A 12423-nucleotide genomic window follows, 5' to 3' on the forward strand; every position below is an offset into this window, starting at 1 on the left:
TTCTACTACAGGTCCCTAAACCATTGGGTTGCAGGGTAGAGAACCCAAACTGCCCCCTTTCTTTCTTTCCTTCCCAGGGTCTTTTCCCACCTATGCAACTCAACCTCCTCACTGGCCCTTTTCTGGCTGTCTAGCGAGCCTCTCCCTCTTGAGCTGAGGAAGCACTCCCAGATTGCCTCTGAATGGCTACAGACAGCCATTGTACATACAACAAACCTACGGATGCATAGAGTGAAAGTTACAGATGCAGGCATTATATACTGACACACTCCATGTGTCAGTATATAATGCCTGCATCTGTAACTTTCACTCTATGCATCCGAAGAAGTGAGGTTTTTACCCACAAAAGCTTATGCCCAAATAAATCTGTTAGTCTTTAAGATGCCACCAGACTCCTTGTTGTTTTTGTAGATACAGACTAACACGGCTACCCCCTGATACTTTACAACAAACCTAGTTCTTAGACGTGCTCCTCCAGCATGTGACCCGGCTATCTTTCATTACTTTCACCTAAACTTGGCACAGTGAGCAAGCCCAGCCCCCTTAGAGGGCCAGCTCACTCTGACACTGATGGTGCACTGTACAGGCACTCCAGGGTGATTTCAAGGCCCAGGAGACAGTGGGAGCATGTGACCTACACTTCTAAGGAGAGGCCAGTTACGACCATCTCCTCTGGGACCCCCACCCCTCACGCTCACCCTCACCCCCAACAATACAACCCCACCCTGAGACGAGGCTACTTTGCATTTGCAGAAAGTATGACCTCTATTGCCTCCCATTTCTACCTTCCCTTTTTACGTCATGACGCTATACGCGCTCCACCCCCTTGTCATCAACGTGCAGGCGGCGCGAAAACCCAACTGACAGCGACAAGCCCCTGCTTCGCCGCTAGACCGCGTGACTTTACGAAGGGAGTAGGCGGGACCAGTTGGCGCTTAGAACACGTGACCCTAGAAAGGCTAGTCCCTGGGGCAGCCCGAGCCGTGCCAGCATCACGTGATGCTGGAAAGTCTTGATGTGTAGTCCTGCTTTGGTCACGTGGGCCTGTTGGCCTCGCCCCCCTCTCGCGCCGGGCTCTCTGAACCTGTCCCGCGCGCGCTTTTCTGCCTGGGTGCTTCCGTCGCGCGTTAATTCCTGTCAGGCGGCTTCGGCCGGGCCGGGCGCTCTTGCCCCATGGCTCTGGGGCAGGGGTCTCCCTGGGACTGAGGGATCCTGCTTCCCCCCTGCCGCGGGGGGGGGATGGTGGGGAGAGTGACCATGGCCGCGGCGGCTACTTCTGCCCCGGGGAAGGACAGTGACGCCCCGGTGAGACACCCGCCCCACGGGACTCGGGAGCTGGGGCCCGGCTGTGGGAGGGAGGTGCTCTGGGGTGGGGTTCATGGCGCTTGCGGGGGCTCTGGCGTTGAAATGCAGGGCGGGGCGGTGGAGGGCTCTGGGATCGGGAGTCCGGGTCCTGCTGTTGTGGTGCTGTGAAGTGGGTCTTCTCAGTCAGGGGCTGTGGGGCCTCGTCCTGGGGCATGAGCAAGGAGTTGGGGTGCAGCGAGGTGAGGGACATGTTCCTGGGGGGGCTGAGGGGGGATAATGTGGTGGAACAAGGCAGTGATGTGATGGGGCAGGGACGGTCTTGCTGTACAGCACCTAGCGCAACAGGCTCCTGGGCCATGACTGAGGCTCCTAGGCACGCTGGTAAGACTAATAATGCTAATAAGTGGTGGTTTGGTATTGCCAACTGAAAAGGTTCAGGGGCTCTGATGTGGTGGTGTGGAGCAGCTTCACAATGTGGCATTGTGGGTTTCCCGTGGTATGGGATTGCACTTTACAGATGGCCTGGTTCTGTGGGGGGTGTATGTTTCATGCTGGTGCTGCATCAGGAGTTACTGTGGGGTGGTGGTTGTTGTTGTTGTTTTACTGTTTGTAAAACTTCTCCAAATGCTAAATATTATTGAGCTAAGACATGAAGCTTCAACATGAAAATGTTGTCCTGTTGCATCCCACCAACCCAGCATCCCAGTGGTAAATGTCAAATAACAACTGTTACCTTGAATTTATACGTCACTAATGCTACCGAAGTTATGGCTCAGTCTTTTTATTCATAATGTTTGTGGATTCCCTGAAGGCTGAACGAGTCCACTCAATTTATCTCCTACAACAAAAACTGTAGTGTAGTGTAGCCAGTTGTTGATATTTAAGGCCTCATCTACTCACAATATTTTAGCTGTTATGAGTGTGGTTGATTTTTACTGAAATAGATAATTTGTACACCTTACTATAGAAACAGTTATACTGGTATAAAGATGGTTCCTTATTATATTATAGCTTATTCCCCTAATTTTATGGTAATAATTTGTACCGGTATAAGGACCTTTATACTAGTACATCTGCATCCACCCTAAGGGGTTGTACCACTTTAATTACACTGGTTTCCAACCAGTATAAAGTAGTACAAGAACTGAGTGTAGACCATCCCTTACTATCAAATTCATAGGCAAATGCAAGAAGCATAACAATTTATTACAAAATAATGACATTTGTACATTGTGAAGTTAGTTCAGTGATAGTATGACAAATAAGTGGTACTGCTCATATATTGGAGAAAGATGTAACAGATTATTTTCTATTTTGTGAAAAAAAATTAGAATGTAGTTTCTCTTCCTTGTGACATATTTTAATATAAATATTTGCATTTCAATGGTGCCTTTAGGCCCCAATCAATATCAGGTTGGACTAGGTGCTGTACAAAGGTGCACTTTGGTCACTGCCCTGAGTCATAATAATTTTTCTGGAAGATAGGCTTCCTTAACTAAGGTAGTCCAGGATCCTTTCAGAGCCATTTTAGGCCCTGATCATGCAATTAACTTCATGCAGGCAGACCTGTGTGCAGAGTTTCACTGAAGTCCTTGTGGCTGTGCAGAGGTGCAGGGGTCTACTCTGCAGAGTGAATTTCAAGTGAGCTTCCCTACCCAAGTTGCTGGATAGCTTTATCTAAACTTGAAACATCTGTTGAAATACATGTGAGCTTTCCTTAGAGAAAGACTTGAATTTTTCTTTTATCCTGTTAAATAGTTTGGCAATGTACTGGCAATGTACTGTTCAGTGTTACCACCTTACATACCTCATTAGTCTAAGTAACTGTTACTCATTGTTAAAATTAATGTTGAATTTTTTTACTTGTAGCCATGCAAGAAACGAAGGGAGGAAGATCCCCCTATAAAAACAATTACAAAATATTTTTCACCATTAGCAAGAACAGTGGATAAAGTGTCACCACCAAAATCTAACAACATATTGGATTATTTTAAAAAGACTTCTACAAATGAGAAGACCACCTTACTCATTGGAGTTGGAGAAAATAAAATAAACCAGTCTTACCAGCTGTGTGTTGATGATGGTAAAGATCGTAAATCACCTTTGAGACCTTCTTCAAAATCTTTTTCAAAACTGAAAAGGAGAGGGAAGAGAGTTAATTTAAATAGTACATTAAGAGATATTAAAACACCGGAGAATCAATGTGTGATAGAAATTAGTAGCAATGACAGTACAGATGTGATGAAACCAAAGGAAGAGTGTTTAAATACAAGTTTTATTGCTAACAGTGCTTCTGCTCTACTTGCCCAAAAATATGTAGAAGAATTAGCAATAGATAATCAGCAAAGCAAAAACTCTTCAAACACTGTCACCTGCAGAAAAGATGCTAAGAAAACTGGATCGGAACTAAATGTATCAAAAAATTACATTAAAAAATCAAGGAAGAGAAAGCACAAAGATGATACTGATTTGTCTGAAAATTCCTCCTCTGAAAACCAGCTGAATGAACAGGAACTAAAAGATAAAAAACAAATCACATCTTCTAAAATAATTGAAAGTAAGAGTACTGTAAGTAATTCAAGCCTTGAAGTTAATGTGGATAAGACATCACAGTTAAATGATAGTACAGTCACAGTGTCATTTGAGGACTTTTTGAAAAGTCAAGGCGAAAATAAAGTGGATCAAATTCCAGAAACCAGAATGCCAACACTAAACAATTTTATTATAGCAAGTGAAACAGACAAAAGTGGTAGTACCAGTGACCCTGAAAATGGCGAGGAGTCTCAGCAACTACCTCTTCGGACAGTAACTGTCCTTGCACAGATTCATCCCATTCCCCCCAAATCTCCCTCTCTGCTAAAGGAGCAAAAGGTTTCTAGGAAAATAGCTTCTATCTTTTTGAAGCAAAAAGGGTATGAAATAGAAAGAGAAAGCAGTCCATCTGTTTTAGAGATTGAACAGACTGAACAAATGACTCAGAAAAGAAAATCTAATGTAGTTATAGAGGAGGAAGAATTGGAGTTAGCTGTACTAGAAGCTGTAGGTCCTGAAGCTGTGAAGCCAAAATGTACTGTAGAAGAAAGACATCAATTTATGAAAGCTTTTAGACAACCAACATCTGATACGGTAAAAAGTGGAGTTAAAAAAATACCTGGAAAACTGAAGGAAGTCAGTGAAAAGCCTTCAAAACAAAATGAGGGAATGGAAGAAAGTGAGGCAGCCTCAAATACAAGACATGAAAGTGAAATACTAAAGGATCATATTGACAAACATTCACACTGTAGTACCAAAAAAAGTAGTACTACTAAGGAGAGAACTAATATGCTTAAAAAGAAAAGAAAGAAGGTTTTGGAGACTAAAGAAACAAATGTTCCAAATAGTAGTGGAAATAACGAAAATACTGGGGCTAATGCTCATATTAAAGAAAAAACCTTAGATGATATAAGAATCTTATCACATCTGAAACAGAACGAATTAAGAAGGAGCCTAAGGCAAAAGAAAATAGAAACCTTCAAAAGCATTACGCCTGAAAAAGCTAGCATTAGTAATACTGTTTCTGAAAATACACTAGGTGATAGTCCCCTACATGCTTCCACACCAAAATCAAGCAATAGATCCTTGAGGAAAAGTAACATGTATAAGGCTGAGGTGATTACAGTACCCTTTGATGCAAAGAGCCCAATAAGGTAAAAGTTTGCATTTTTAGAATATCTGGTATATTTTGCTTTGGTAAATAATTTTTATCTACTAGAATGTTTGCTTATTTATATAAATTTCAGCATTAAAGGCGGGATATAGATGGTAAGTGGATTGAGAAGCATTCCTAGGTTTCCTACAAACTAGCAGGCCAGTTGAATAGCAACATGGAAGAACTGAACTTTTTACTGGTCTTAGAACTAGTAGAGCCCTATGCTGCAGCTGCTGTATATACCTAGAACTTTGCAGCATCAGATCCTTAGTCCAAGTCTGGAGATTCATTTCTTCCATAGCTGAAAGAATATTGTTACATTCTGGAGCATGTTTTCAGTTTTAGCACATGGGAAGATGTTGTTTCTTCTGCTAATCTGTTGAAAAGTGGATCGCAATAGGTGACTAGCAAACGGTATGCAAGATTAAGTATCCTCAGACGGCTAAGAATTCCCTCCTATATTTACCCAAGTCAAAATTTTGATTTTTTTTTTTCCAGGTTTTGTTTTTAAATCAGTGGAACAGGATAGGGAAGCAAAAGTTCCTATTCTACTGTAGAATAAATGAACTACAGTAACTTGACACACTTGGAAATATTCTGTCTCTGACATGAATGTTAATATCATTTGGGTGTATGTCTGTACTCAAAGGAAAAATACATTTAGCTCCTTTATTCATTAGGATTTTTGCATCTGTTGATAGGAGTCAGTCTTAAATTCCAATGAATCTGGGGTGGAGACTGATGCCTCCTTTAAAAAAAATTAATTTCATGATGTTTTTCCTTGTTTAGAATGAGGTTTACTCGAATTAATGCATCTAAAAAATCTGACAAAGCTGAAGCAATGGAAAATGAAGAATTTACTCCAAGAAATATAAAGGTAGCTTAAATAATCAAGTCTGTTATGTGTGTGTTTGGAAAAGTCACTTGTAGAACATTAAAGTAAATAAATGTAGCACCTTCTTGTTCCCCATTGTGTAAAGTTAATCAACTAAGACTTGAAAAATCCATTCACCTCAGGTGCACTGGTAAATGAGGCGACCTAAATTTTTAATTATTACAGAACTTAAGCTAAACTTTTAAAAATAAAACATATTTGGAAGATTAGTGTAATCAGATGCAATGTCTGTCTGCAGGAAGATGGGTCCAGTGGCATTAGCTTTACCAAGATACATCTGAATGAAATGGGACTTCTGTTTTACTGCTATTACTCAGGATACTGTGGACAGCAGTAAAACTGTCAAAAATCATATCAGGTTCCTGCTGTAGCTTGGGAAAAGCATAAGTAGCAACTGAGGCATGCACTGGAATTCTTAATTAGAGGAAAAAGACCCAAATACTGAAGGCTGTGGTGAGGAGGGAAAGATAGAGTTGTCTGTCAGGAAGAGATATCAACATCACTGAGGAGGCTGTGCAGGGATATCGAGAGCCAGAAAGCTCCTTCTCTATTTGCTCTGAGGAAGGGAGTGAAGCTTCAGTTATAAGGCATCTTCTGACCAGAGGCTGATACAAAATACAGAGCCTTTGATCAGGGCCCAGGGATAGCCTCCTTGCAAAACTCAGCATCTTGTTCCAAATAGGCAAGGTTGGGCTTCTTGTCACCAACCAAACCTCACTGGTGGAGCCTCCCAGTTTCATTCATCTCTACTTCTGGCTCATAGGTTTACGCCTCCAGCATGGGAGGGCTGAATTTGGTTTCAGGTGGACAGATAACCAGTATACAGTTGTGATGATGATGCAGTACCTTAGTCTTGAACATGTTTCAGTAGGTGTGAAGCTGCTTTCTACAACGTACCTGAGAAATCTTTATCAGAATGATAGTGTAGTACAGTTATATGGCAGAAACAAGCCACCTTAGACTCGGCACTACCTGGCATTCTAGTTGGCATTTTCAGCAGCAGGAGCAAAGATTATTCAGAGACCTAAGTACTTCCAGAACTGGGTTGATCATATTGGGTGCAGTACAAGAAAGCTTAAATAATTATTGTCTGTGCTGTACTTGTTTGTTTCATGGATAAATTACAAAATCTCTTTGTATGGCTGTCAGTTAGGCGCCTTTCATGGGCAGTAAATTATTTTTAATTCAATGTTTATATCTTGTCTGCTCCATCGTGTCTGCTGCTGTTCCACACTTAATTTTTTTTTTTTAAATCTTTAATGGCAATCCCCTCCCTTCTGCTCTTATAACTTGTGCGATGTCTTTGTAAAAGTGATATCCAGTGATAGCAATAGACTTGTAAGAGTTATGGTCCTCATGATGATCACAGTTTAGCCAATATTCTTTATTTTGGGGGAAAACCTATGGCCTGTGTCATACAGGAGATCAAATTAGATTATCACAATGGCCCCTTCTGGCCTGCGAATCAATGAGTCTTCTGATAATGTGCTTGTATAAGATGGCACCAAATAAGATTCCTTTAAAGAAAAACAATGAATCCCACAATCATTTTATTTCCTTGTAAATTGTATGCCACATGAGCTTTAAGAATGATGTAACTTATGTAGACTGATTTTTATTTAAATGTAGAATATATGGCTATAAATGGTCAGGCGTTTTTGTTGTTTTGTACTTCGTTGATAGATGAGCTGTACTTCTAAAAATATATCCAAAGCTAAACAATTGATTGAAAAAGCAAAGGCCATACAACATAATAGATCAAAGGCTAATGAAGACACCCCAACACCTGTAAGACGCTCGTCTCGACAGCAAGCTCTTGCTGAAAAGAAAAAATTCCAAGAAAATGAAGTAAGTTTGCAAATTTTGAGTAGTATAGAATCCATATTGCTTTTAAAGTTTAGATAGCCTCATTTAAGCAATAATTTAGTTTTAATTTCTTACCCTATGTACATATTTCTGCTATGGGATCATGTGAAGTGAATGGTGATGATGTGGTAGCATAGTTTTGGTTTTACATTAACTGGTATGAGCTGGGTCTGAAGATTAAGGGATCATTCCTGCAACCATATGGGCTGTGGAATCAGACTCTCACAGGACATAGCTTACTATAGGTTTTTACTTTAAGTAAAAAATGTCAATTTTATTAACAGGAAACTGGTCATTTACCCAGAAGATGCAGGATCTTGGTTTCTTTAATATCCCTAGTAGTTACAACCAAAAGGGATGGGGCAGGCCAGAAATATATGACCTATACGCATAACTGTTCCTAAACAGAACGACATCTCATGGACAGTTTTTGGGAAAAAGTTCTAAAATCATACCACTTTCACAATGTTCCTTAATTCTTTTTTGTAGGAAAAAAGCTCACTCATGTACTTGCTGCCTGAGTTGTTTTTTTCCCCTGTAACTTACTCTATATACCCCTTTGTAGGAAACACAAGTAGAACTATTACATAGAGCAATTTTTGAGCTTTGCAACAGTGTCTAATTTATCAGTTCCAGCAATACCTATCATTAATTGTAGTGTTCACAATTGGAAACAGTAAAAGTAACAATTTGGGGAGGAAGTTGTATTTCATTTTTTATCAATTTCTTTTTGTTTCCTGTCCAGGATTCAGTAATAATTTTAGACTCAAGCCCAAGTAGTACCACTGCTTCTACACCGAGTGTGGAGAAAAAGCAAAAGAAACTTCGAAGTTTAAATGATGTATTAGGGAAAAAATCTAGAAATATGAAGGTTACTAAGAGCTCACACGGTAATTGGATTTAAATAAACGCATTTAATTTTTATTTCAATGTATAAAGTGCCAGTATTGAACACCAAGACCTACTTTGACTTCTGATTTGTGTGCTACACTAATATATAATTAACAACAAAGAAACTATGTGTATATGTCCTCTTGACAGTGTCCTGTAAATAGAGTAGAACAATTTTGGAAATCTCTAATTTAAAGAAACTAAAATAATTTCTGGTACTCCACCATTCCTCTTCGTCATCCTGCTAATTTATGTGGTTTTTATAATCATACTTTTATACTCTCGTACTGAAGGAGAAGCTGACTATGCACAAATTGCTGTCTGACTCGCAAGGTAAAAGTGAAACTAGAGAAAAATATTTTTAGACAGAAGTTTTTAAGTTGACAGTGTCTCTAGAGCGAGAAAGCTTTAAGGGAATTAAGTTACAGAATAAGTCTTTCATGAAGAAAAGTATATTAGATTTTAGGAATATTGCTATACATAACACAAAAATATCTAATATGGAGATTAAATTAGGATGAAAACATAACCGTAGCAATTATTTGGATGTTAGTACTAATGCAGATCTGCTTAATTTTTAAAGGAAAAGTAAGAGCCCCGCCTTCATTCCTGGGCAAAAAAGCTCAAAACATTGCAGATGAGCCAATCCTAATTTTTGATGAAAGCAGGTCAGTCCAGTACAAATTGTGTATGATTTATGAGAAATATATTGAATTATTTCATGGTCATATTGAAATACCCAGGTTTCTTTGTAAGCCTGTCATGTTACATAATATTTAAAGTACACATCAAAGTGTAGTAAAAATGTTTTGGGTTTCAATATCAATTGGTATGTTACATATTAAAATGTTACAGGCTGATTTTTATACTGTTGTTGTTGTTGGGTCCTTTTATGTTGCTCAAAATCTAAACCTGCATTTAGTTAATAATGACTGTAATATGAAACATCTTAGAATCATAGAGCTGGGAGGAACCTCAAGAGGTCATCTAGCCCAGCTCCCTGCACTCAAGGCAGGACGAAGTATTATCTAGACCAGGGGTAGACAACTTATGGCACCTGTGCCGAAGGCGGCACGTGAGCTGATTTTCAGTGACACTCATACTGCCCGGGTCCTGGCCACCGGTCCGGGGGGCTCTGCATTTTAATTTCATTTTAAATGAAGCTTCTTAAACATTTTAAAAACCTTATTTACTTTACATACAACAACAGTTTAGTTATATATTATAGACTTATAGAAAGAGACCTTCTAAAAACGTTAAAATGTATTACTGGCACACGAAACCTTAAATCAGAGTGAATAAATGAAGACTCCGCACACCACTTCTGAAAGGTTGCGGACCCCTGATCTAGACCATCCCTGACAGGTGTTTGTCTAACCTGCTCTTAAAAATCCCCAATGATGGAGATTCTACTACTTCCCTAGGCAATTTATTCCAGTGCTTAACCACTCTGACAGTTAGGAAGTTTTTCTTAATGTCCAACCTAAACCACCCTTGCTGCAATTTAAGCCCATTGTTTCTTGTCCTATCCTCAGAGGTTAAGAAGAACAATTTTTCTCCCTCCTCCTTGTAACAACCTTTTATGTACTTGAAAACTGTTATCATGTCCCCTCTCAGTCTTCTCTTCTCCAGAATAAGCAAACCCAGTTTTTTCAATCTTCGGTCATAGGTCATGTTTTCTAGACCTTTAATCATTTTTGTTGCTCTTCTCTGGACTCTTTAATTTGTCCACATCTTTCCTGAAATGTGGCGCCCAGAACTGGACACAATACTCCAGTTGAGGCCTAATCAGCGCATAGTAGAGTGGAAGAATTACTTCTTGTGTCTTGCTTACAATACTCCTGCTAATACATCCCAGAATGATGTTTGCTTTTTTTGCAACAACATTACACTGTTGACTCCTATTTAGCTTGTGATGCACTATGATCCCAAGATCCCTTTCCATAGTACTCCTTCCTAGGCAGTTATTTCCCATTTTGTATGTGTGAAACTGATTGTTCCTTCCTAAGTGGAGTACTTTGTGTTTGTCCTTACTGAATTTCATCCTGTTTACTTCAGACCATTTCTCCAGTTTGTCCAGGTCATTTTGAATTTTAATCCTATCTTCCAAAACACTTGCAACCCCTCCCAGCTTGGTATCGTCCACAAACTTTATAAGTGTACTGTCTATGCCATTATCTAAGTCATTGATGAAGATATTGAACATAATTGGATCCAGAACTGATCCTTGCGGGACCCCACTCATTATGCCCTTCCATCATGTCTGTGAACCACTGATAATTACTCTCTGGGAACGATTTTCCAACCAGTTATGCACCCACCTTATAGTAGCTCCATCTAGGTTCTATTTTCCTAGTTTGTTTATGAGAAAGACATGCGAGACAGTATCAAAAGCCTTACTAAAGTCAAGATATACCACATCTACCATATCTTCTTAAAATATGCCTTAGAACTGTGGGAACCAGGAAGATGAGTGTATATTCCATTTTCCGGTTTGTTACTCTTGGTGTTTAGCAGAGATTGTAATATGTAAATTATCTGTAGCACTGTTCAGGGAAACTGTACCTGTATTTGCCCTCAGTGGTCCAGCAATGGCACCCACTCTGAGGTTTTCGGCTCCCTTGTCCACTTCCTATCTCCCATCTGACGGGGTATCTCCAGGCTGAACAGTTTCCTGCCTTCAGTGTATTATTCCCAGAAAAAGACAGTCTGTTCAAGCAGGTTTCTTTTTGCCTTCTTTTCAGAGAGTAATAACAGTGCAATTGCCCACAGTTATAAGTTACCACACAGTTCTTACTAAGCAAGCATATTTTATTTTTAAGTTAAAAGCACGGCAGAGAAAATATATTAAAAACAATAAAGAAACTAAATGCATGCTAATAAGCTTACCAGAGTTCAACCCCTCATAAAAACAAAGGCTCTGGCAGAAGAAGTCCTTCAAATCCCACCTAGGGGTTTTGTTGTTTCATGTTCATCACAGATTCTACCCAGAACAAGCACCCAGTCTTATGGGGCCTCAGTGGGCTGAAGTCTTTCCAGTCCTTCCCTAAGGATGGGGGCTCACCATGGACCAGTGGTCCTTTCCTTTAGCTGGATCAGAACAAAAGCCCTGAGTCAGTTGATCACCAAGTTATTTATCCCTATGTCCTTTCTTTGTTTGTTGGTCTCTAGAGAATCCACTTTGAACCTTTCACGAGACCACGGATAGGTAATCAGCCAGACAGTGGGTCCCCACTTCAGGGCGAAACTTCAAAGGTCTGATAATCAGAAGAATTATGCTAGTATATCCTCCTTCTCCTAGAGAAGTTATATGCAATTTCACAATAACACATAAACAGTATCATTTTTAGTACAATGGATACCACAGGTATTAAACTTAATTCAGCATTGCATATCTGACACAGTTTGGAATGTATCAAATTGCTGGTAGGGATAAGTAAACTTTATTCATATTAAACGCTGTTGTGAACTCTGCATGGTTGGTAGCTTGATTGCTTTTCATTGTCACTTATTTTATTTAAAGCCAAGATACATCTGAAAATTCTGAAGACGATGAGCAGTTCAAAGCAAAACGTGAATTTTTGATGAGTGGTTTGCCAGAGTCTCTCAAAAGACACATTGCAAAGAAAGCAGCAGTATTAGAAGCATACTCTGTGGCAAGTTGCTGTTTTCAGAGAGTTGTCCATGTTCAGCAGAAGGATGATTGTAAGTTTTTATTTGTCTGTGAGCCTGTGTAAATTCAAGTAAATTGCTAGGAGATCTGTGTTGAAAATTAAAG

At 39.7% G+C, this 12423-nt stretch overlaps 1 protein-coding gene across 2 annotated transcripts in view; it reads left to right on the forward strand.

Annotated features, from left to right (window-relative positions):
- The first annotated feature begins 865 nt into the window (after positions 1-865).
- The window catches only part of ATAD5 (ATPase family AAA domain containing 5), a 28320-nt gene continuing 16762 nt past the window's right edge, over positions 866-12423 (forward strand). Inside the window, exons 1-7 of one of the 2 annotated variants that reach the window (XM_005282829.5) lie at positions 866-1305; positions 3175-4991; positions 5783-5870; positions 7572-7736; positions 8500-8644; positions 9229-9313; positions 12169-12350. In XM_005282829.5, coding sequence (XP_005282886.1) covers positions 1240-1305; positions 3175-4991; positions 5783-5870; positions 7572-7736; positions 8500-8644; positions 9229-9313; positions 12169-12350 — 2548 coding nt within the window. In that variant the 5' untranslated portion in view covers positions 866-1239. Of the gene's footprint in view, positions 1687-3174; positions 4992-5782; positions 5871-7571; positions 7737-8499; positions 8645-9228; positions 9314-12168; positions 12351-12423 lie in introns of both variants that reach the window. The other variant, XM_065563538.1, reaches the window with a different exon arrangement.

This window comes from Chrysemys picta, chromosome 12 (assembly GCF_011386835.1).
Source record: "Chrysemys picta bellii isolate R12L10 chromosome 12, ASM1138683v2, whole genome shotgun sequence".
In the NCBI taxonomy this organism is placed as follows: Eukaryota; Metazoa; Chordata; order Testudines; family Emydidae; genus Chrysemys; species Chrysemys picta.